Source organism: Typopeltis vanoorti, chromosome 5 (genome assembly GCF_054136105.1).
Source record: "Typopeltis vanoorti isolate ZY-2024b chromosome 5, IOZ_Tvanoo_1.0, whole genome shotgun sequence".
NCBI lineage: Eukaryota > Metazoa > Arthropoda > Arachnida > Uropygi > Thelyphonidae > Typopeltis > Typopeltis vanoorti.
The window spans coordinates 167,951,888-167,979,083 of record NC_143553.1 but is presented as its reverse complement, the minus strand read 5'-3'; the positions used below and the strand labels follow the sequence as shown (position 1 = coordinate 167,979,083).

General features: G+C 36.5%; 1 protein-coding gene across 9 annotated transcripts in view; it reads right to left on the bottom strand.

Annotated features, from left to right (window-relative positions):
- Doa (CDC like kinase darkener of apricot) overlaps window positions 1-27,196 on the bottom strand; it is a 390,113-nt gene that overhangs the window by 60,455 nt on the left and 302,462 nt on the right. For all 9 annotated transcript variants that reach the window (XM_090393402.1, XM_090393403.1, XM_090393404.1 and 6 more), the window contains one exon: window positions 6,924-7,053. In XM_090393402.1, the coding sequence (XP_090249528.1) occupies window positions 6,924-7,053 (130 nt within the window). The remainder of the gene's footprint in view (window positions 1-6,923; window positions 7,054-27,196) is intronic.

Below are 27,196 nucleotides of genomic sequence, written 5' to 3'. Positions count from 1 at the left end.
CTCTATCTATTTTTATTCTAGCTTCTATTATTCTTTCATTCCATAATTTATAATGTTTTAACTGTTTTGAAAGGGAGTTATGAATCCAAATCATGACTCCTGCTTGTGCTCTTTGGTCTCTGTCGACTCCACTGTATATCACATTAAAATTTTCAGTTCTCATAGTTCCTTTTAATTTCTTTTTTGTTTCAGTGATTACTGCTATTTTAAAATTTCTTTCATTTAATAACTGGTCTAATTCTATTTCTTTATATGCTATTCCTCTTACATTCCAGTTTGCTATGTGTATTATATTTTGTCGTTTCCATTTTCCATTCCAGGGTCGTTTCCCATAGATTCAATCCGATTGTCTTTTTCTGTCAGCTTACAAGTATGGTTATGTTCTCCATGTCAGGGGACTAGCCTGACGATGGAACAGTTCAGTGGTAGGGCTGCTACCTTAAAGCTTCTGAACTCGCCTTCTTCCGAGTTTAAACCCATAGGAGGAATAGGGTATATTGAAGGGGAAAGGGTAGATTATAGAAGATATATAGTATGGTTTATAGAGAGGGCATACTTGTAAGGCCAGAAATGAAAAGACCCCATGGCCCTCGAGTACTCTAATAGCACAAGGGTCACAAAGTAAGAAGAGTTGGCTGATAAGGCCTTATAGGAAAGATTAAAGTAAGTGGGTCTTCCTCAAAGTAGAAGAAGGAGAGGATAGATCCAGCTAGGGGTCCATGGGATTGCCGCTTCCCTTACAATCAAGATGATTGCCCCTTATGGCCCTGTTGGTCCACGAGTCCTTATTCAGTATATTTGGACCACCCCACCATATATACACACACACACACATGGTGGGCTCCCCTATCCACCACCCAGGGGATGCGCTCTCTAGGGGTTACAGGGTCCCCTGAGAGTTGTTCAATCAAAAAAAAAAAAAAAAATCAGCTAATGCCTTTTTATTCCCGTATACGGGGAGTAGGCGAGGCCATTTAGCCCTATCTAACTTTTGGAGACTGAGTGGGCAGTCAATCCCCACTGGTACCCAATCAGAGACAGATGGCCCAAAGCTATCACTAATTAAGCGGTACGCAGTGAAGAGAGACGGCTCAAATGTGCCGCCATCTCGTGGTCCCTAACACAATATATTTAATGTCTGAAATAATGTGGGTTCTACGGTCGATTTTCTTGAGTTTACAGGACGAAAAATCCGAGTTTCCGGGAGGAAAAACCTGCTTGCCCGTGCCAGAGATCGACTAACTCGGGAACCGGTCGAAAAAAGGCTTAGAAAAATTTCCTCTAGTCGCCGACTAGACTCGAAACCAAGTCTTCCTTCGTGCGGCCAAGCGCCGTGGTTGGCAAACGCCACATCCACTGAGCTACACAGGCTAGTTGTTCAATCATTATTTTAATATTATTAAGCTAGACTTCCAGGGACTTATCAAGGGAGACCACATATTACCTTCACCAGCTGTCACATCTGTCTTAGAATTCATTCACACTATCTGACTAACCACCTACGATGTCAATCCAAAATCTCTAAAATCTAGCTCTCACCCCCTTTCATTCTCAATGTTTGAGGATGCCCTCTAGTGCTTTCTCCACCCTCATAGAATAAAAAAAAATTTCATCTACTGATATCCTTTATGATATTTTCAGAAGTTTTTTAAGTCTCAATCATATCATCCCCTCTTTCATCTATTTGAAAGTATCTGTAGTCCATAAATTCTCATCCTGTCATCATCTGTATTCCACAATCCCAATATCATTTTTAACACACTCCTTTACACTCTTTCTATTATATAAAAATCACCTGTTTCTTATACATCCCTATTTGTTGAAGTTTGTGTAACAGGAGTCCCAATGTGGTATCCTGTCAAGCATCTTTGCAAAATCCAGCAGTATACCGTATCATTGTATAGCCATTCCCTTTTCCCAACTCAGCTGTCACTCTATTACCAAAAGTTAGTAAGATTACTAAAGGATGATTGACCCTTCACAAAGTCATGCTGTCCCTCACAGTGTATTATATTCTTATCCACCTGAATTTTCTTTTTGACCAGCTATTCCAGTATATAGGTGTCGCTACAGGTCAGAAAGATTATTTTTAGAGTCAGCAATGGATATGTAGCATTCTTCTAACCATAACAAGTATGGCTGCATTAATCTGTCAAAAATTTGAGAGGATGTTGTCCTGAGATCAATTCCTACACAATTGTAATACTTTTTTACAACATAACAGGGCCATGTTAGGACTTTAGATCTTTTGTCTGTTTGAACTGTTCACTTACTCACTGTTGCATGCAAACTGTAACATGTTGTTTGCTCTGAAGATATTGGTTTGTAAACCAGTGAAACATAATTTTAAAGTTTAGTTTTTTTGGTGTTGTAATACCATTAAAGTCAGGAAGAAATTTGATCTCTTATACACAGTGAGAGAAAATTCTCTGTACACTTGCAATATAACCATACTTGTTTATATTGCAAGTGTACAGAGACATGGTTTATTAAAACAAGAAGCAAAGGTCACACTGTGCCACAGCAATACATAAACAGTCAAAGATAAATTAGTAAATAATATGTATATATGAAAATTAAGTTAAGCAATGCAGTATCTACATATCAATAAAATTACAATAACGGTTACAGCAGCATATAAACAGTTAAGCAATGCAGTATCTACATATCAATAAAATTACAACAAAGGTTACAGCAGTATACAAACAGTTAAACAATGCAGTATCTATATATACAGTGTTCCTATTACGTAACGAGACTGACTTTTTTTTTTTTACAGGACATCCCTTCAAATAAAGTGACAGATCTGGTTCCAACTGTCTCTAGTTCTGATTTCTCATGACTCTCTCTTGACGTCTGGAAGTGTGGAGCTCCATCTGCTGCTTCTGGAAACCCTCTCTCTAACCTAGAAGTCATCTCTGTCTAGCGACGTCTAGAACTAGGAAGCTCCCTATGCTTGGCTCTGTCCCTTTTTATTATGCCTTCTCTGAGACTTCACACGAAGTTTGTAACCCCCGGAAGAATTCGGCATGATTCTTTCATCTTAAGTTTCAGGTTTGGCCCGCTCTTTGTTCTCTTCTGTGCCTTCTTTTGATTGTAAGTTGGCCAGCAAGTTTCTGACTGACTTTGGAGGTGTTTACGTGCAGAGCTTGTAAGCCTTTCTCATACATACAAAGTTTATAAACAACTTTTCTTATGCCACCATATAGATCTATTACATACAGCTCCGGCGGCAAAAACACTGCCTGTGTTTTTAACACTCTAACATATTCTTGTTAAAGGAGTATATATGTTACCGCTAAAGTGCAGAAATCAGTTATTCTGCAGATTATCTAGGTATTGTGCAGATTAACTACGGTGATCCATTAATGTGCAGAAAATTGTTTCATTTCTCAAATTACCTAGGTAATCTGCACATTACCTACTAGGCACTCGTTAAAGTGAAAATAAGATCTTTGCTGGAACAACAGCAACGTTTCTGTATGTTTAAATTAAGATAATGTTATTTATTTATTTTTTGATATCTAAAGATCAAGTTAATACGATCAAACAATCAACAAATTAGTTGATAGAATCGATCATCAATCAATTAATATAATACAAGGAATCAAACGGTTTAAAATATTATTACAATTAAGAAAAAAAAACATATGATAAAATTATGTTTACTTATTAAAAAACCAAACTAAAAGTGGAGGGAGAGGGGGGAAGGAGTAGGGAAAGGAAATGAGAGAAAAACTTTTGAACTTTAACGATACGGAAGCTGTTAATGTGCACATTACCTAGGTAAAATGCGGAAAACTCTTGATTCTGCACGTTAACGGAGCAAATCAGTTAATCTGCAGATTAGCTAGGTAATGTGCACATTAACGGTTTTCGCACTTTAGCAGTAACATATACATCCAAAGGGCTATTTACAAAAACATCTAGTACAAAATATACAGAGACAAACAAGGTTTAATTTTACATCATTCTTATGGGACTTGACTTAAGTAAAAAATCAATGTAATGTGCTTTGGAATATTTAAGCTACAATCGAGTTTTTACAGAGGTTATTTTCTTCTGCAAATTCAATAAGTCTTTCTCCTCTTTCATTCTTCTGTGCAAATCCAAATTTACCAATGGAATTCAGATGGTCATCTCCAATTCCAATCTTGGCATTAAAGTCGCCCATTATAATTATGTAGAATTCTTTAGAATTATTTAATGTGGATTCTAAAGTTTCATAGAAATCTTCTTCTATGAAACTTCATCATGGTTGGGGCATATATTTATAATTTTCAGTTGGCATCTTTTGTTTATGAAGAGAATTAGTTCAGCTATTCTTGATGTTATTTTATTAATAGACAAGACATTGCTCTTGGGTATTTTATTTATTAGGACTCCTACACCACCAGTTGAGTTTATTTGACAAATGCAGTGGTAGAATAGATGTCCATCTTTTAATTGCATGAAAGTTTCATCTTTCCTTCACATCTCCAATAGGCCCACAACATCCCATTTTATATGGTCCGATTCCTTCATCAGTTTTTCCAATCATCCCAGAGAGAGAGAGAGATCTGCAGTTATATGTTCTTATTAATATCATTCTGTCACTGTTCATTGTAGATGGTCTTGAGGTGAGTAAAGATGAAAGATGGTAGAGAATGTAGCACATTTTTCGAACTAGACCCTCTGCCTAAGTCCAGAACTTGTCCCTTTTTATGCTGGGTGACGGACAAGCCAGTGTGTAATCTTCCTACTTGATTCATCATCATGGGGGGGAGCACCATGCTGGCCAGACAAATTGGTGGCTCACAACGGTGCAGCCATTAAAGACTCTCCGTGCATGCCTGCAGTTGTCTGATTCTGAGCCTTGTTGACATTACTTGTTTTTATTTTGTATCGATATGTCTACTCACGGTTTACCTCTTTTAAAACGTATTACTTGTTTTTAGCCTCAGGTCAGTACTGGTAGTACTGTTGTCCATTGCCAGGGCAAGTGCTTTTATGGCAGCACTGACTTGCCCGACATGCAACCTGCAGTCATCCAAAAAGTATGTCCATGGTGACCAAGTATTGGATTCTTGAGTTGATAGTTTCAAAAATAGGAAATCAAAAAAGTTAGAAGTAGAATGATAAGAAAAGAGAAAGAATGAAAAGAGGTGCTATCACTGGGTGATACTTCACCATAAATAGGTGCCTCACATGGAAGAGCCAACATTTATTGTAAATATTTCCGCTATCACTTACTTTCATCAGATGTATGGAGACTTCTTACTGATTACAATGATTACTCTAAGAGAGGGCATTATTTATAAATCATTATATATGTATGTATTGTTTTTATGTAATTACCACTCATGAAAGATTGTAAACTTATAGCCTATTAGTACCATGAGTAGGCTAAGGATTTTTTTTTCTATTTTTATTGATTTTGTGTACCTGGTCTGCAATGATGTTTAGGTAGGTGATAGATGCCATAGTTTCCTGCACATGAATCAGTAGACCCAAGGTTTCCTAGCAGAACATTGTCCAAAGCATTACACTGCCTTTACTGGCTTGTTTTCAGCCCACGGTGCATCCTAGTGCCAACACTTCCCCAAGTAAATGACACACACACATATCCAGCCATCCACGTGGTGCAACAGGAAATGAGATTCATCGGACCAGATGACCTTCTTCCACTCATGTAAAGTCCAGTTTTGATGCCCACATGCCCATTTGAGGTGCTTTTGATGACTGAGGTTAGCATGGGCACTCGGAGTGGTGCCTGTGGCTACGCAGCCCCATTTTAGAAGGGTTTGATGTACTGTGTATTGTGACACATTACACCCGTAACAGTATTCAAATTACTGAAAGATGCAAGTGAGCGAAGGCTATCCGGGATAGCCTTCGCTCACCTTAAGCATTGATGAGCAATGGTTAGCCCACACCTTGTCAGCAGTTTGTGATTTTTTCCCTCATCGGACCACTTTTTGAAGATATTCACCACGGCTGGTCATAGCACCACAAGCCTTGCTATCTCAGAAATGTTCTGACCAAGTCATCTGGCCATCACAATTTGGCCTTTGTCAAACTCACTTAAGTCTGCTGCCTTTCTCATCTGAAGAACAAGAATAACACTAATTAACAGACCGTAGTATCGTGCTATTTATACTGCTTCATTACCTGTACACACAGTGGTGTTTTCCTGCAGCTGCTTCAATTTTCATTAAGATGTTCTGGTCATAATGTTTGGGCCCTACAGTGTATGTCATGTGTCTGGAACTACATATACCAGCCACTGAATTAGAAACTTTTATGTATAGGCATGTGACCACCAATACCAAGCTTTCATTAAATGCTTCAGCCAATTGCTGAACACAGAAATTTCTATTTGCCCATAGAAGCCTTTTCAGAAGAATGGCGATCACATTCCTGAGAGATTGTCTTATAACCACAGTTACCTCTCTTAGACAAGCAATGTGGATTATTTTCCACTGATTAAATGCCCAGGATATCTCACCTTTTGAGAAGCCAGTCAGCTCTGCATTGTTTTCAAAATTGTGGCTCCAGCCAGACCAGTACCCACAATAAGCCCTTTATCGAACTTCAAAAGATACTTTGTTTTTCCCATCAACACTATTGATAATTGCTGACCAGCAGCATTCTTAAGTTGCCTAGAACATGTGGTGATGCATGTGACCAAATATTTTGCATATATGCTGCATAAGTGATATTTCCATATATTTGCATAATGATTTCTAATTCAGTGGCTGGCATGTGTACATAGATAATTTCAGAAATAAAACTTCAAACATTAACACACCATTTGAAATAAAGACTTTAGTAATTCTAAATGATATATGTGATATTTTTATTGAAAAATTAATACTAAATTACACTGTAATACTTAATATTGAGAAATCAATACTATATCTGAAGCATAAGAATCTGTTTACCCAGTATCACTTCAGGAGCTCTATAGTGCCTAGTAGATACAATGGTACTGTGATGCTCATGATCAAATGTGGCAGAACCAAAGTCTATTAATCGGATGTTTGTATCTTGAATCCTCCGTATATCACGTTTCTAAAATTAAAGGAAAAGGATTCAGTTAAGAAATCAATACAAAACCATATATTTTCCATTTGAAACCAGTCTCAAAGTCATAACATTTATAAATAAATGACTTGATTTAGCAATGCTCTGCACAGGACTAACTATTCAAAAACTTCCATTCATTCTGTCTTCTGCAAACTTTTTATCAGAATGCACAACATGTGTGATGGTGGATGGATCTTTATTCTCAAACTATACTAACTAATGCTGGTGTTCCACACAAGGTTTTTCTTTCATCTATTTTTTTCCTTCTATATATTAATGACCTTCATTTGACTACAAAACCATAAGACAGTTTTGTACTGCAGACAGACGACTGCAGTACAGTGCACTCCTGTCTTATTTCACAAGCTTTCTGCTAAACTAAAATTTCCAGAATATCAAATTCTATAATAATGCTCTGTTAATCTTGTTAATTTCAATACTAGTAAAACGCAATCCTTGCTAAAAAAACACCTTTTCTTCTGATCTTAATTTAAACAACATCAAAACCTCTAGAAAAATTTCTTAGAATTGCTATAACCTTAAATCTCTCTTTGAAGACAAACATATCACAAATATTACATTTTCTCTTTCTCTCAGGGCACTACTTTACCATTGAACAGATATCAGCTCTACAAATCTGTTCAGCCATTCAATACTGGTGTTATATTTGGGGTAGTGTCCCTAAGAACTCCCTAAAATATTTGACTCAGTAAAGAAGAAGAGAGCAATTAGGTTGATAATGACCCATCTCAACTAATTTACTCCACTCTCTTTCACATGGATATTCCATTTCTGTGGGTTGCATTGTCTATAAATATTTCCATGGACACTGTCCATTCTGTCAGAAATGGTATTGATAATTATCAATACCATTTCTGACAATGATTTAATGAAGAAACTGGAGGAATTATAATTCCTCCAGTTTCTTCTAAATCTGTTAAAACATAGCAGCTATTCATGCCTTCACTGTATAACTTCAAGCTCAGAGAGCAATTATTTCTTCATTTTCCTTCTACTGCTATCTTTTGGAAGTCTTCTCCTTTTATATATTTTCTAAAGAGTACAATTTACAGGTCTTCAAATTCCATGTTAAAATTTTCTTCTTCTTTTCCTCACTTTTCTGCCCATCCACTGTACTATAAGCTGAAGAATCTTTCATAGATAAGATTACCATAAAAAAAAAGAGACCATTTTACATTCTATACTGGATGAAACTATAGAGATAATGACAGACAACATAAATCTAATTGACAAGCTTAGGTGTGGAATGTTATTCATAACCTATTTTAATGGTAGTACAACACCAAACAAATTAAATTATAAAAAAGCGTTCATTAACTTTCTCATCCCCAGGGGCTCCCCATCTTGGGAGTACGTGGTTAGTGGCCATGGGGTCCCGAGCTGAGCCTGACATTGCTTCCACTTATTTGTCAGGTTCCTTCTATATTCTCTCCAATATGGCCTCACTTGGCTGACTCTTGCTAACTTTGATCTCGAGGGTATTAGAGTACTCGAGGTCCGAGAGTGTCTCTCCTTTTCCCAACTTCTATTCTAGCTAGTAGAGGGCAGCAGCTCTATTAGTACTTGCTGGAGCAATGCGGTGGAGAAGGCAATAGGAAACCACTCCATTAATATCCCTAGAAAATTTTAGTAGCAATGAATAGAACTTATAAGGGAGCAGCTGCCAGCCCAGTAAACCAAGATGGTGTCTCTTGGCACAGAGAGGGAAAAGAAGGTGCACATTGGAATGGATACAACATCAGGAAATAAGATTGCTTCAAGGGCTGATGTTCCTCCTGATCAAACCTCTAAAAGTGACTTAAAACAAGCTATAAACAAACTGAAAATGAAAGATCATCAGAGAATCAAAATTGCAACATGGAATGTGAGAACAATGAACAGATGTGGAAAATTAGAAAATTTCAAACAAGAAATGGACAAAGGAAAACTTAATTATCATAGGGTTCTGTGAAGTCAAATGGGAAGGAATAGGTGATTTTTATAGTGATGAAGTAAGAGTAATTTACTCAGGTGGAGATAAAAAGGAAAAAGGAGTTGCACTTGTTTTTAATAAAAGAACAGCACAGAGCAACATTAGCATAAACTGTCTGAATGACAGGATTATGGTGGTAAAATTGAAGGCTGAACTGGTGGACATAACAATAATGCAGATATATATGCCAACAAGTGACCATTCAGATGAGGAAATACAGAAAATGCACGAACAATTACAAGAACTAATTAAGGAAGAAAAAAGAAAAGACTATATGATTATAATGGGAGATTGGAATGGAGTTGTAGGAGAAGAAGAGGATGGGAGTGTAGTAGGAAGATACGGACTAGGTAATAGAAATGAGAGAGGGAAAAGGTTAGTGGAATTCTGAATAGAAAATAAGCTAATAATTATGAATACTTGGTTTAAAAAATATAAGAGAAGACTATACACATGGAAAAAACCAGGAGATATGGAAAAGTATCAAATTGATTACATTATAGTAAAGCAAAGATACAAGAATGGTGTAAAAAATGCATGCACATATCCTAGAGCTGATATTTACTCTGACCACAACCTACTATTCATAGAAATAAATGTGAAACTAAAGAAAATAAAAGAAGCTATGAAAAGGAAAAAATGGAACTTAGAGAAATTAAAAAATACCAAGGAATTTTGAAATAGACTGGAGAAAGAATTGGAGGAAACAAGTTTTGTCAAAACTGAAGATCCAGAAAAGAAATGGGAATAAGTTAAAGAGAAAATAAAGAAGATTGCATTAGAAGAAATTGGATATGTAAGAGCTAAAGGAATAAAAAAACTTTGGATAACTAATAAGATGATTTCTCTAATGGAAGAAAGAAGAAAATGGAAAAATAAGACACCCCAGAAGAGAAAATACAATATAGAACCCTGAATGACAAATTGAGAAGGGAACAAGAAAGAAGTAGAGAAGATTGGCTTAAAAAACAATGTGAAGAAATGGAAAATTATGAGAGAGTGGGAAGGTATGATCTTTTATATGAAAAAGCAAGAGGCATGAATCACAAGAGAAATGGAATTCGAGCTAGAGGCATAGAAAATAAGAATGGAGAAATCATAACTGAAGAAGATAAAATCCTAATGAGATGGAAGGAATACATTGAAGATCTATAAGACAAGGAAAATAGACCAAATGAGTTGCCATTACAAGATATAAAGAAGATAAATGAAGATGATCTAGGCCCAGAGATTTTGAAGACAGAAGTAGAAACGGCAATTAAAGAACTAAAATGTGGAAAGGCAGGAGGAATAGATGAAATACCTGCAGAATTCCTGAAACAACTCCAGAAGAAAGGAACTGAAGAAATAACCAAAATAATAAATTTAATTTATAACAAAGGAGAACTACCAAAAGATTTTATAACCTTAATATTTATACCTATACCAGAGAAAAGTAATGCAGTGAACTGCATGGATTTTAGAACAATAAGCCTCATTTCCCATACATCAAAAATACTTCTGAGAATCTTAACATAAAGAATTGCATCTAAAGTGGAAGAATTTCTTGGAGAAGATCAGTTTGGTTTCAGGAAAGGTAGGGGAACAAGAGATGCGAGTGGACTGTTAAGAATAGTAAGGGAAAGAAGTTAATATCTGTTATATAGATTTTGAAAAAGATTTTGACTCTGTAAAATGGGATAAGATGGTGGAAGTAATGGAAAAGATTGGTATAGACTGGAAAGACAGAAAGCTAATTATTTCACTATGTATGGGACAAACTGCTATGGTGAGAGACATATATGGTACAATAGAACCAGATAGCATTGGACGAGGAATAAGACAAGGCTGTTCTCTGTCACCAATTTTGTTTAACATGTATTCCGAAGCAATGTTAAAAGAAGCACTGGAGAATTTGGAAGAAGGAATAAAGATTGGAGGTAGACAGATATTTGCAATAAGATACGCAGATGACAAAGCATTACTATCAAATACTGAAACAGGACTACAACATCTGTTGAACAGATTACTGGAATCCTGTATCAATTATGGAATGAAAATTAACATCAGAAAAACAAAGGTAATGAAAATAGCAAGAAAAGAGGCAAATATGGATATCAGAATACATGGGGAAAAATTGAATCAAGTAAAGACGTTTAAATATCTAGGAAGTGTTATTAGCAGTGATGGAAGATGTAAAAGTGACATAAAAGCAAGAATAGCGATGGGAAGAGATGCCTTTAATAGAAAATAAAATTTATTCAGAAGTAAAATGGATAGAAACCTAAAGAAAAGACTAATAAAATGTTATGTGGAGTGTTGCCCACTATGCAGCTGAAACTTGAACATTGAAGAAAGAAGAAATTAAGATTTTGGAAAGCTTTGAGATGTGGATTTGGAGAAGGATGGAAAAAATCAAATGGACAGATAAAATAACTAATGAAGAGGTCTTAAAAAGAATAGAAGAAGAAAGAAGTCTGTTAAGGAGGATAAAAAGAAGCAAGGGAAGCTGAATCGGACATATTCTGAGAGGGAATGGAATCATCAGAGATGCCATCGAAGGAAAAATAGACGGAAAATGACCCAGAGGAAGAGTAAGGAAAACAATGCTAGATGACATGCAGAATGGAGACAGGTACACAACCTTGAAAGAAAAGGCTCAGAACAGAAGAGAGTGGAAGGAAAGTTTCTGCTACTAAAAGAAGAACCTGCTCAATTGCAGAATACTCAAGAAGAAGGGTTTGTAAGTATCTCTGGTTTTTATTATTAGTAAATCTTAGTAAATCTTAATATCTTAGTATTCCATGTCCAAGTTAGCTGGGGGGGGGGGGGGTCTGAAGTGCTATTCATGTGTTTGTAGATTTTTCCTTGCCAAGCAAAGTAACCTGCATACATATTAAATTTGAATAATTCAAAGATATTGGAGGGGGGACTATATTAAACCAAGGCTGTACATAAGTAAATAAGGAAATGAACATCCAAAACTAACCAGTATGTCTAAATTTTTAAGGACGTGATTATTAACCAATGATTTGAAATGGATAGAATTTCTTATAAAAGTAGAGGAGTTACCAGTAAAGGGGGCAAGTGATTTAGCTATTGAGTAAGTTTATAAGTAAGACTGTCTATACTATCAATTACAGAGCACTAGAGAATATTAGATTTACGGTACCCCACATATATGTGATGTTTAACATGAATATATCAATTTGGTTGGTGATTTCTTTGGATCAAGAAGGTCCTTTCTTCAATTATTTATAAACTTTTTTTCTTTTTTGATAGTGGTATCTCAATCTATGATTTGGCAGCAGAACTGTCATCTAGGACATTCTGCATTTTTTTGTTGTAATCCTCTTGCTTCATGATAACTATAGTTATTAATCTTATCAAGCCTTAACGATCACAATATTTTATATTCTTATATAACTTTTTTAAAGCAGCTATTTCATTCTGTGGTATATTACTTTTAGGTGGTTTAGATTTGATTAGGATGCTTGCTATGTCTAAACAAACATTATTGGCCATTGAAGGTAGAAGATTGTAGATGCCTCGTTCTATCTTCATCATGATTTCTAGTTCTGGAACTTGTCATCATCATCATCAAATTCCTGCCATGTACCCTCAAGGGGTGTACAGAATATGATAGTACTACATGAAAAAAATTACATCATTATTAATTTCCTATCTACAATTTTCCTCCAGATCAGTCTGTTACTTGTCAACACTCCAATATTATCAGATCTTATATTTCTATCGTCTAAAGCACTTTGTACCGTATCAATCCACCTATATCTTGGTCTTCCTCTCGGTCGTTTTCCTGCCAACCTGGCAGAGAACACTTGTTTTGCTAATCTTTCCTCGCCCATTCTGTTTAAGTGACCATACCACCTGAGATTAGCTCTGCTAACGCATTCCTGGATGCTGACAATGTCAAGTTCTTTCCTAATATCCTCGTTTTTAATATGATACTGCCATTGATGCCATCTGTTCACGCCTATAATCTTTCTCAGGACTGTCATATCTGCAGTCTCTCGTCTTTGGTCAAGTGTTTTACTTCTGACCCAGCTCTCAGATCCATAAGTTAAAACTGGTTTGAACACTGTCTTGTATACAGCTAATTTAGTGTTCCAACTAATTTCTCTCTTATTCCATATGAATTTATTCAATTGACTTCCCACCATACCAGCTTTGCTGATTCTGTTGTCTATTTCTATATTTAATTTACCATCTTCAGTAAAAATCGTGCCTAAATAGCTGAAATGTTTTACTTGTTCCACAGGTTCTCCATTCACAACACAGTTGACATTTTCAATGATTCTGCCTATTTTCATTGTCTTTGTCTTTTTATTGCTGACCTTCATATACCATATCTATTACAACAGCTATTCAATTTAGTCAGAGAATCTTGCAGACTTGTAGCGGATTTATTTAGAAGTATAACATCATCCGCATAAAGCAAAGAGCTGACATTAACATCTCCAATTTTGATATCATGTTTAATACCACTTTCCTTCAAAATGTGATCCATATAGATAATGAATAACAGAGGGGATAATGTACATCCTTGTCTCACACCAGATTTAACATTAAACCATCTTCCTGTACTTCCTTCAATTCGAACTGCTGACTTACAACTCAAATAAAGACAAAGTATTGCTTGATATAATGTCCCATTGACACCAATATAACTGCAGCGTATTGAATAGTTTCTCTCTTGGCACCTTGTCATATGCCTTTTCCAGATCGACAAAACTTAAATACAGATCTTTGTTATATTCCCATGCTTTCTCGACTATTTGTCGTAAAGTGAAGATCTGATCCTGACAGCCTCTATTTGGCCTGAATCCAGCTTGTTCTTCACCAAGCTTTTCTTCCACAATTCTTCTCAACCGTTTCTCAAGTATACTTGCATAGATCTTGCCAGGAACACTAAGTAGGGAAATACATCTGTAATTCTCACATGCAGTTTTATTTCCCTTTTTATATATGGGTACTATGAGAGCTCTACTCCAATCATCGGGAATTCGTCCCTCTGTCCAGGCTTTCTGAACTATGCAGTGCAGCCACTGTAAGACTCTTATACCACCATACTTCAGCATTTCTGGTCGAATATCATCTACTCCTGCTGCCTTTCCACATTTCAAGCCTTTGATGGCTTTTTCTACTTCAAGTATGGATATGTATTCCTGACTGCATGCCTGGTCAGTGTTTTTTACCACTGTGCTGTTATCACTGCTTGTTTCATTTAGCAATTTTTCAAAGTAATTACTCCATACTTCAAGGATATCTTTTTCTCCCGTTTTCATGTCACCTTTATCATCTCTAATTCCTTTTATAGCACTCTTTCCTCCATTCTTAAGCTTCTTCAACAACCTCCAGAATATTTTGTCACCTTCTTGATATTTATTTTCTATATTCTTGCCAAAGTCCTCCCATGACTTTTGTTTAGCTAGTTTTACACAGTGTTTAGCATTCTTGCATTTGTCTCTATATTCTCTAAGAGCACAAGCTGACTTATTTGACAGGAACTTTTGATATGCTTTCTTCTTTTCCTTCACTGCCTCTTTAACCTCCTGTGTCCACCAAGGAGTTCTGATTTTTTTATCCTTACAAACAACCTCACCACATGCCTCTCTGGCAGAATCAATCAATGTTTTCTTCAGAGTTTGCCACTGAATCTCCAAGGTTTGATTCCTGTTCTCAAACTCTTTCATTTTTCCTTCAATAATCTTTGTGTATTTTAGTCTACAGCTCACATCTGAGAGCTGCTCAACTTTTATTCGCTTTAAAACTTTCTTACATGTTATTCTTTTCAATATGAAATTCAATTTTATCCTGCTCAAGACTAAATAGTGATCACTTCCAATTTCAAATCCTCTGTACACTCTGGTGTCCTGCACCAGGGAGAAAACATCACTATCAACAATAACATAGTCAATGAGACTTTTCTTATTCCTAGCCTCTTCTCTCCATGTGAATTTGTGCACATTTTTATGTTGGAACATGGTGTTAGTAATAACCAGTCCATGTCCTGAGCAGAAATCCAACAGATATTTGCCATTATTATTAGCTTTGCTCTTTTCTCCAAATTTTCCCAAAATATTTTTGTATGTCTCACAATCATTTCCTACTCTGCTATTTAGATCCCCAACAAGGACCAACTTTTCCTTTTTCATTGTGTCAGTTGCTTTTTCTAAAGCCTCAAAAAATTCCTCCACTTCTACCTTAGTAGAACTTTCTGTGGGACCATAGGCACAAATAAGTCTCATTGTCCAGTTCCCCATTCTCATATTTGCCCACATTACTCTACTTGAGACTGACTGCCATTCAAGAAGATTAGCCTCGTATTTTGTGTTGAATACTATGGCTACTCCTTCTTTTCCTTGATTGTCATTGCCTGAATATAACATTTTGTATTTATTGCTCAGAAAGATCTCACCAGTTTTGGTCTTTTTTGTTTCAGTCACCCCTATTATGTCGATCTGGTACTTATCTAATTCCTCAGCTAGCTCCATTTCTTTGCCATTCAGGCTTCTTACGTTGATTGTACCGATCTTTAACTCTGGTGATGTTGAGTTGGGGTTTATTTTCAGATTTGTTCCAGTAGCTGACTTTTCGCTGTTCGCCCTGGTTCCCTTGCGAAAACAATGGGGGCCTTGTTTAACCGGGTGACGCCCCAGCCAGCATGAAATTTTGTCGTGTTGTACCATCATTCTATATTTTGGTTTAACCAATAAGAATACAATTTGGTCGGCTAAATCCCAAATTGCCAGCCCATCCTCGTCCGTTCAGTATCCAAGTAGATACCCAACTTGTTTATATGTAATAGTGAAGTTATGATCTTGCCTAACAGCATTCATAGCTTCTTCTGTGAGCACCTATGTTGATAAATTTATAACCATGATATCTCAACAAGTGTATGAAGTCACCTGTTACTTACCTTACCCTACTATGGACAGACAGGAAGATCTATTAACATCTACCATGGAGAACATAAAAAATACATTTGCTACCATTATTATGGCAAGTCTGGACTGGCAGATCTCTTGACACAGGATTAGATGGAAGAAAATCAATGTTCTATATAGAAGTTGTTACAGGTCAGAAAGATTATTTTTAGAAATAGCAATGGCTATGAGGCATTCTCCTAACCTTAACAGCTGCATTAATTTGCCCAAAATTTTGCAGACTGTTATCCTAAAATCAACTTCTACAAACCGTAATGCTTCTTCTTCAGATCATTAGACGGTGCCACATTAGGACTTTAGATCTTGCATCCATTACAATTTGAACTGTTTCACTTACTCATTGTCGCATGTAAATTGTAACAAGTTGTTTGCTCAAAAGATGCTGGTTTGAAATCCAGCAAAATATAAGCCAGTTAATAAACATCCTTTTTATAATTTAAGTTTGTTTGGTTTTGTAATACCATTAAAATAAGTTATGAATAGACAACATAATCAGATATCACAGCTGAAGTAGTGCTAGTTATAGAAGAATGCCACCAGCTGACAAAAGTGGTGTTTTAAAGAAATGAAAAACATAAAAAAAAAAAAAAAAATTGAAAATAAACTTCTTGAAAAGAAATATATTAAGTAGCTTTATGTGGAACAATGTCAAAATGAAAAACTGGACAGAGAGAATTATTTGTCTGTGGCCCCACTGACTGTTATAGCAAGAAAGAAGGAGAGGAATTTTTTGAGCCATTAGAAATGAGAGGCACTTGTTGGAAACCTGAAATAGCCAAAGAAAATTAATTCTGACATATGGAACCATGATAGGAAAATGGGCCTAAGGTTTCAACAAAGAATTTACTAGGAAAAAGGTACAGGAGTGTATATATATATATATATATATATATATATATATATAGAGAGAGAGAGAGAGAGAGAGAGAGAGAGAGAGAGAGAGGGAGAGAGGGGAAAGATTAGCAAAACAAGTGTTGTTTGCCAGGTTGGCAGGAAAACGACCCAGAGGAAGACCAAGATATAGGTGGATTGATACGGTACAAAGTGCCTTAGACGATAGAAATATAAGATCTGATAATGTTGGAGTCTTGACAAGTAACAGACTGATTTGGAGGAAAATTGTAGATAGGAAGCTAGTAATGATGTAATTTTTTTCATGTGGTACCATCATATCCTGTACACCCCTTGAGGGCACATGGCAGGAATTTGATGATGATGATGATGATATACAGGGTGTTCGGGATAAATTTGACAGTTTCGTAAGGAAAAAGAAAATCTTCTTTGTATCTATTAAATTTAATGAATTGACAAAAAAACATTACAGGCAGAGTTAATTACAATACTATCAACAAGATTTACTCAAAATAACCACCATTAGCATCGATCACAGCTTCAATTCTGCTTCGGAACCTCGAACAAGCTGATGCTACAGTCTCCCTGGGAAGGGCCGCAAAAACTGTTTTAATTTTATCCATTAACTGGGCTTTTGTATTACTGGAAGTGCGATTGGTGTCTTTTTCAACTGCGCCCCATACAAAATAATCCATGGGGTTAAGGTCTGGGGAGTTTGGAGGCCAAACATTTGGACTGGTGAAGTCGTAGAAATTTTCAGACAACCATTTTTGACTTTTCCCAGAGGTGTGGCAAGGGGCCGAATCCTGCTGCCATACATACGGCCTACCATTGGCTACCCTTGTTATCCAGGGCTTGACTACAGTTAGCAACTCCACGAACAAAGCCCGAATTCCAATGCCAGGGTTCTTCAACACCTGTTCCTGCAGATTTGCGAGGAATTCTGCTGTACGTACGCAATCAGATCGTCTGCTAGGGATCTTTCTTCTTGCTACATCCTCGTAGTCACCATTGCAAGTCTCTAGTTCATGCCTGATTGTTTTTACTGTATTCAGGGAGCATTGGGCAGCAGTCGTAATATCCTTATTTTGATGGCGGGCACGAATCATCGTGATACAAGTTATTCTCTTCCATGATTCAGGTGGGTTCCAGCTATCCATCCTTTCTGACATCTTGTATATGAATGAAGAAGGGTCCAAACTTTTAAATGAAGAGAAGTGTGTGTTAATACATGTAACTTACGGAAAAATATAATTAATTATAAATATGTCAAATTTATCCCGAACACCCTGTATATATATATATAAATATATTTTTTTTAAAACGAAAATTTAAAAAATTTTATTGGAGATATAACAAACAGAAATTAAATCTCTGAGATATACAAATACCATAAGAAAAAGGTGGAAGAGGAACAATACTAATGGTAAATTATTTCCTAAAAGTTGTTTGATGCTATTTCGAAAATGAAAATCTAATTAACAGATGACACACACACACACACACACACCTCTCTCCCTCTCTTTTTCTCTCTAACTCCAATCAGTTTCTCATAGTCCATGCTCTATGCTTTTCTCATAGTGCTTTTCAATGGACTTTGCTCTGCAAATTAACCACTTTATTCTTCTGTCCACTTTAAGCCTGTAAAAACACAAGCAGCTGTTGATCAATATCCACATATGCTTTAGTTTCAAACTTATCAAACGACGTCTCACTCTGCTCTTTTATTCAACCCGCTGGATTTCTGTGGACCACCACTGAAACTTCTTCATACTGCATTTCACCAGGGCTACACTACCAGAGCTTTATGCTTTCATAAAACACACCAATAAGTTCTTCCTTTTTCCTTTAGCACATACAGAAACGCCACACACACACACACACACACACACACACACACACACACACACACACACACACACACACACACACACACTGTGTGATGTGGATATATGGAGTTAATATATGTATATTAACTCCATCCTTTCTTTTAAGCTTACATGGTGACCTGAATGCATTTTTGAAAATTATGGAGAAAACTACCATTTGAATAAAAACTTTAGTTTAATATAACTAAAATCTACATTCGGCGTTTCGACCTTTATGTCAAGGTCATCTTCTGGCGCATACAACTATACATAGAAAACAAGCTACACTACAATCAAACTGGTTTGTTAAAGATATTGACCAACCGCTGCAACAATTGTTGGCCTGACCTCTGGTGGAAAAAAAAAAAAAATTATACATCAATGCTGAAGTCCTATTATTAGTGTTATCTGTTGGTTGTAAAATACATTGAGCATAACAACAAGTATCTATCTATATACATATATTAACACCATAATTAGAAGAAACACACGTATAAACCACAGTGAAAATTATTTAATTGTAAATATTTCATCCTAAGTATCTTAGGACATCATCAGTACAGTATTTAAACAAAAATTAGGAATAACATACAGTTAGGGAGCTCAACACGGAATTGAAAATCCAAACCATAGGATCCATTGGGAAAAGGCTAAACTTTTACATAGATCTTTATTTAAACACGAACGTTTATACAAAGAAAGTTCTGAAGCCCTACTACACAGACCAAACCTAAACCACAACGTTCTTACTATTCCTAAAGTATGGGAAATTATCATACAAAACTGTGTTAAATAATTAACGTTTTTTTTTTTTTTTTTGTACTACTTTAGCACGTTATGCACGTTTTCATGAGATTCTATTGTAATCATGCGCCCTAATATGTTATTCCTAATTTTTGTTTAAATACCGTACTGATGATGACCTAAGATACTTAGGATGAAATATTTACAATTAAATAATTTGCACTGTGGTTTATACGTGTGTTTCTTCTAATTATGAACGCACCACAGGTTTCGTTATTTAAAAAAAAAAAAAATATTAACATCATGATTATACTTGTACATTCCAGCAAGATGGTATGGAATGGTTTCTAATACTAGCTGACGATTGGCTAGAGTCCTGCCTTATGCTCGATCTTATATATTAGGTAGGCTGAATGTGTGCCATCCAGATCCTTGGAATTTTCATGCCATCTTTGTTGTTTATATTTGGGTGGTTTATCAGGATTTTGCAGGCTTCCTTAAATTTCCTTTCATACCAGGTTTTTGTGTAGTGTAAAGAGCAGGTGCTTTTCCAGTTGATTTGGAGTAAGGTGTTATTAAAGAAATTTACGTCCGCTAAGGCACTTCGTATTTATGACCGCACAGAAAAAGCAATGCTCAGAGAACAGATCCAAACAGCCTGCCAAAACCTAGCAACAACACCAAATCTGGTTTCAAAATTGCAATCTGAACTATCGAACCATATTAATCCAGACATTCTACAAGTACTTGAAAGAATTACTGACAATTCGGCCAAATATACCCTGGAAAAGAATAAAGAAAAACTCAAGACCAAATTCCACAGTTTGAAACAACGGCAAAATATGGCAGCCAATCACAAGAATCCATCCAATCAGAAGACCTCCTCCCCGATAAACACCAACAATGAAACAAGGAGCACCAACCACCGGCAAGCAAGAACCATGTGATCAGCCTATCAAGCCACACCCTGAATAATGGTGAACTTACACTACTGAATAAAGGACTTAACTATGCAATAGCACCTAAAAAGGTAAACAAATTGGATTTTATCTGCCACATAAAAAGAGACATCAGGTTACTACCTAACAATATAGCATATAAAATATGACTAGAAACTAGTAATGTCCTGAACACTAAGAAAACCATAAAGAACAATCTCACAAAAACAGAACTAGCAGCAATTAAGTCATTAAAAGCCAAACAAAACATAATAATAACGAAATCGAATAAAAGCAATGCCACTGTCGTCCTTGACAAATCAACATGCATACTTCAAATGAATCAACTAGTAGCCGATAACAACACACATAAGCTGGTAAATTATAACCCAACATAAAGGATAAAACAGAGAAACTACTCAAGTCCGTCACTTCTTGGCCACCAGACACGGTTAAAAAACTCAAACCCCACTATGCCACCCCCCCCTCCCCAGAATATATGGGGTCCTGAAAATACACAAACAAAATGTGCCCCTTCGACGAATCGCAGAAGGAATAGACGGTCCCACTTAGCCAAGAAATTAGCGGTAACACTCAAGGAGTTGGTAGGTCATTCCCCATCCTACATAAAAAACACACAACACTTTATAAAAAAAATTAAAAACATAACACTCGACAAAGACGACTTATTAGTCAGTTTTGACGTTTCTGCCCTTTTCACTAATGTCCCATCAATGGCACAATTCTCCTACTACAGAACAAATTTCCACCCGACATTACGGCCCTCTTTGTCCACGTACTACAGTCCACATACTTTGTCCACGTACTTCGCGTGGCAAAACAAATTTTACCTACAGAAAGAAGGTACAGCCATGGGCTCACCACTATCCCCCCCCCCCAAATCGCTAACTTCTACATGGAAACCTTTTAAGCAAAAGGCTCTTGATTCCGCCACACTAAGACTGACAGTCTGGCCTAGATACGTTGACGGCGTGTTCGCGATCTGGCCGCACGGGCGACAAACGCTAAACACATTCCTTAGCCACCTGAACAAACAACACTAACACATACAATTTACCATCGAAATCGAAAATCAAAATTCGCTCCTATTCCTAGACACACGTCTTCCTTCAGGCAGTCTACCGAAAACCGACAGACACTAGCCAATACATACATACTAATTCATACCACCACCCATCACAAAAATATGGAGTCATTAACACCCTTAAAAACAGAGCTACAACAATTTGCTCTAACCAGCAAGTCCTGAAACAAGAACTAAAAATAATCAGTGACACATTTATAAATAATGGCTATACCAAAAATACTATTAATAAAATACTCCATAAAACAACAACAAAAACGAATCTAGATTACAGTAAAACCATAGCCATCCCATACGTTAAAGGGTTATCAGAAAAAATCAACAGAATCGTACAACATTATAACCTCAATGCCACCTTTAACAAACCCACCAAACTTAAAACCATATTCAACTCCTCTAAGGATCCTCTCCTCCCATTAGCACATCCTGGAGTCTATTGCATCCATTGCACCTGTAACTTACTGTACAAATTGTGAAACAGGATGGACAATCCCTATACACAAGAAAGAACACATTAAATATAACCATTATGGTGAAGCAGGCCTCTCAGACCAGGCGCTCAACACCTTACACCAAATCAACTGGAAAAGCACCCACTCTTTACACCACACAAAAACCTGGTATGAAAGGAAATTTAACGAAGCCTGCAAAATCATGATAAACCACCCAAATATCAACAACAAAGATGGCATGAAAATTCCAAGGATCTGGATGGCACACATTCAGCCTATCTAATATATAAGATCCAGCATAAGTCAGGACTCTAGCCAATCTTCAGCTAGTATTAGAAACCATTCCATATCAACTAGCTGGAATGTACAAGAATAATCATGATGTTATTATATGTATATAGATAGATACTTGTTGTTACACCCAATGTATTTTACAACCAACAGATAACACTAATAATAGGACTCTAGCGTTGAAGCATCATTTTTTTTTTTCCACCAGAGGTCAGGCCAACAATTGTTGCAGCGGTTTGTTAAAGATACTGACCAGTATCTTTAACAAACCAGTTTGATTGTAGTGTAGCTTGTTTTCTGTGTATAGTTGTATGCTCCAGAAGAATGACCTTGACATAAAAGTCGAAACGTCGAATGTAGATTTTAGTTACATTAAACTAAAGTTTTTATTCAAACATGGTAGTTGTCTCCATAATTTTCAAAAATGTATATTAACTCCACATATCATTTAATATTTAAAAATCCATATAAGCACACTTATGCTTATTTTGCCTATTTTCAAATGGAGTTGTATAAATTATCATTCACTTTTTTGCTACAATTAAATAAAGATATTGATTACATGTAGAAGTAAAAGGAGTAGCCATAGTATTCAACACTAAATATGAGGCAAATCTTCTTGAATGGCAGGCAGTCTCAAGTAGAGTGATGTAGGCAAATGAGAATGGGGAACTGGACAATGAGACTTATTTGTGCCTATAGTCACACAGAAGGATTTACTAATGTAGAAGTGGTGGAATTTTTTTAATGCTTTAAAGAAAGCAACTGACAAAATGAAAAAGGAAAAGATGGTCTTTTTGGGGATCTAAATAGCGAAGTAGGAAATGATTATCAGATATACAAAAAATTTTTGGGAAAATTTGGAGAAAAGAGTAAAGCTAATAATAACAATTGCAAATACTATTGGATTTCTGCTCAGGACTTGGACTGGTTATTACTAATACCAAGTTCCAACATAAAAATGTGCACAAATTCACATGGAGAGAAGAGGCAAGGAATAAGAAAAATCTCATTAACTATGTTATTATTGATAGTGATGTTTTCTCCATGGTGCAGGCCACCAGAGTGTACAGAGGATTTGAAATTGGAAGTGATCACTATTTAGTCTTCTTGAGCAGGATAAAATTGAATTTCATATTGAAAAGAATAACATGTAAGAAAGTTTTGAAGCGAATAAAAGTTGAGCAACTCTCAAATGTGAACTGTAGACTTAAATTCACAAAGATTATTGAAGAAAAAATGAAAGAGTTTGAGAACAGGAACCAAACCTTGGATATTCAGTAGCAAGCCTTGAAGAAAACACTGATTGATTCAGCCAGAGAGAGGCACGTGATGAGGGTGTCTGCAAGGATAGAAAAATTACAACAGCATGATGGACACAGGAAGTTAAAGAGGCAGTGAAGGAAAAGAAGAAAGCTTATCAAAAGTTCCGGGCAAATAAGTCAGCTTGTGCTCTTAGAGAATACAGAGACAAATGTAAGAAAGCTAAACACTGTGTAAAACTAGTTAAACAAGTCATGAGAGGACTTTGGCAAGAACATAGAAAATAAATATCAAGAAGGTGGTAAGATATTTTGGAAGTTCTTGATGAAGCTCAGAAATGGAGGAAAAGTGCTCTAAAAGAAGTTAGAGATAAAGGTGACATGAAAATGGAAGGAAAAGATATCCTTGAAGTATGGAGTAATTACTTCGAAAAATTGCTAAATGACACAAGCAGTGATCGCACAGTGGTAAAAAACACTGAATAGGCATACAGTCAGGAATACATATCCATGCTTGAAGTTGAAAAAAACTATCAAAGGTTTGAAATGTGGAAAGGCAGCAGGAGTAGATGATATGTGACCATAAATACTGAAGCATGGTGGTATAAGTCTTACAGTGGCTACACTGCATAGTTCAGAAAGCCTGGACAGAGCGACGAATCCCCGATGATTGGAGTAGAGCTCTCATAGTACCCATATATAAAAAGGGAAATAAAACTGAATGCGAGAATTACAAATGCATTTCATTACTGAGTGTTCCTGGTAATATATATGCAAGTATACTTGAGAAACGGTTAGAGAAGAATTGTGGTAGAGAAGCTTGGTGAAGAACAAGCTGGATTCAGGCCAATTAGAGGCTGTAAGGATCAGATTTTCACTTTACGACAGATAGTTGAGAAAGCATGGGAATATAGCGAAGATCTATATTTAATTTTTGTCGATCTGGAAAAGGCATATGACAAGGTACCGAGAGAGAGAAGCTATTCAATACGCTATGGTTATATGGTGTCATTGGGGCATTATATCAAGCAATACTTAGTCTTTATTTGAGTTGTAAGTCAGCAGTTAGAATTGAAGGAAGTACAGGGAGATGGTTTAATGTTAAATCTAGTGTCAGACAAGGATGTACGTTATCACCTCTGTTATTCGTTATCTATATGGATCACACTATGAAGGAAAGTGGTATTAAAACTGATTTAAAAATTGGAGATGTTAATATCAGCTCCTTGCTTTATGCGGATGATGTTATACTTCTAAATAAATCCGCTACAAGTCTGCAAGATTTCCTGACTAAATTGAATAACTGCTGTAATAGATATGGTATGAAGGTCAGCAATAACAAGACAAAGACAATGAAAATAGGCAGAATCGCGGAAAATGTCAACTGCATTGTTGACGGAGAACCTGTGGAACAAGCAAAACGTTTCACCTACTTATGCATGATTCTTAGTGAAGATGGTAAATTAAATATGGTAATAGACAACAGAATCAACAAAACTGATATGGTAGGAAGTCAATTGAATAAATTCACATAGAATAAGACAGAAATTATTCAAAACATTAAATTATCTGTATACAAGACAGCGCTCAAACCAGTTTTAACTTATGGATCTGAGAGTTGGGTCAGAAGTAAAACACTAGACCAAATACAAGAGACCGCAGATATGAAAGTCCTGAGAAAGATTAGAGGCGTGAACAGATGGCATCAATGGCAGTATTATATTAAAAACGAGGATATTAGGAAAGAACTTGATATTGTCAGCATCCAGGAATGCGTCAGCAGAGCTAATCTCAGGTGGTATGGTCACTTAAACAGAATGGGCAAGGACAGATTAGCAAAACAGGTGTTCTCTGCCAGGTTGGCAGGAAAACGACCCAGAGGAAGACCAAGATATAGGTGGATTGATATGGTACAATGTGCCTTAGACGATAGAAATATAAGATCTGATAATGTTGGAGTCTTGACAAGTAACAGACCGATGTTGAGGAAAATTGTAGGTAGGAAGTTAGTAATGATGTAAATTTTTCATGTAGTACTATTATATCCTGTACACCCCTTGAGGGTACATGGCAGGAATTTGATGATGATGATGATGATTACATGTAGTTTAAAAACTAAATTGAAAGAAAAATATAAGAATAATAATTTGACATTCCTTTATAAAATCCTTGAGTTTAACTTTATTAATGAAACAGAATCAGAAATATAATTGATCATCTTCTTCTTCTTCTTCTGCAGTTTCTACCACTTTAGTGGGGTCACTGTTGATGATGAGTCTCCTCCACATCCTCCTGTCTTGGGCTGTCACCACATCCAAGTTCTTCATCCTCAAGTGCTCTTCTACTAGCTCCCTCCATCTCTTCTTTGGCTGCCCACGTTTCCTCGTTCCTTGCACATCCATCTGCATGACCCTTCTTCCCACACATTCGTCCTCCCTCCTCATCACATGATAAAACCATCTCAATCTTGCCTTCTGTATCTTCGCTCTTAAGTTCGTAACTTTCACTGTTCCCCTCACGTAGTCATTTCTCAGACGATCCTTTCTGATCACACCGCACATCCACCTTAGCATTCTCATCTCTGCTACTTCCATCCTGCTGATGTTATTTTTCCTCCGTGAAACAGTTTCTATAACATACGTCATAGCTGGCCTCATTACTGTCCTATAGATTTTGCTTTTCAGATTGATCGGCACCCTCTTATCACATAACACTCCAACCATCTTCCTCCAGTTCCTCCAACCCACTTCCTTCTCAGCTCCTCCATCTTCTTCCACTGTTGAACCTAAGTATCTAAAGTCCCTCACCTTCCTGATGACATTTCCTTCCAGGTCAGTCTCCTGGCCGCTGCCCACTGTACAACACATGTACTCTGTCTTACTTCTGCTCAGTCTCATAGCTCTCTCTTCCAGTTCTTTTCTCCAACTTTCCAGTTTAGTTCCCACTTCTTCTCTTGAATCTGCACACACCATTGTTCAAGGCACGTCTTCTCTCACCTCCTCCGTCACCACCTCCATCACAATGTTACAGAAACGGACTTAATGCTGACCCTTGATACAAGCCAACTGTTACTTGAAAACTTTTCGTCTGTCCCAGACAGGTCCGAACACTTGTCTTCACATTTCTGTACATCTCCCACAACAACCTGGCATATTTCTCCGGAACCTTTTTCTCCCTCAGACACCTCCAGACTTCTTGCCTTGGCACGCTATCGTATGCTTTCTCCAGATCAATAAATGCCAGATGTAGCTCCAGTTGTTTCTCTCGAAACTTTTCCATCATCTGCCGTAACCCAAAGATAGCATCTGTTGTTGATCTACCAGGTATGAAGCCAAATTATTCCTTTGCAATCTCCACCAATCAGAAATATAATTGATAAAAAATAACAACTGAACTTTAAACCATTAAAAATGAACTATAAAAACCATTTAGAACTATCAAATGAATTAATAATACAATAGAACTTAATGGGAAAAAAAAGGGGGGGGATAAATTGGAGATAAAAAAAAAATCAGCTAATGCCTTTTTGTTCCCATATAGGGAATAGGCGAGGCCGTTTTTTAAGCCCTATCTAACTTTTGGAGACTGAGTGGGCAGTTCAATCTCCACTGGTAGCCAATCAGAGATAGCTGGCCCAAGGCTACCACTAATTAATTGACACGCAGTGAAGGCGACG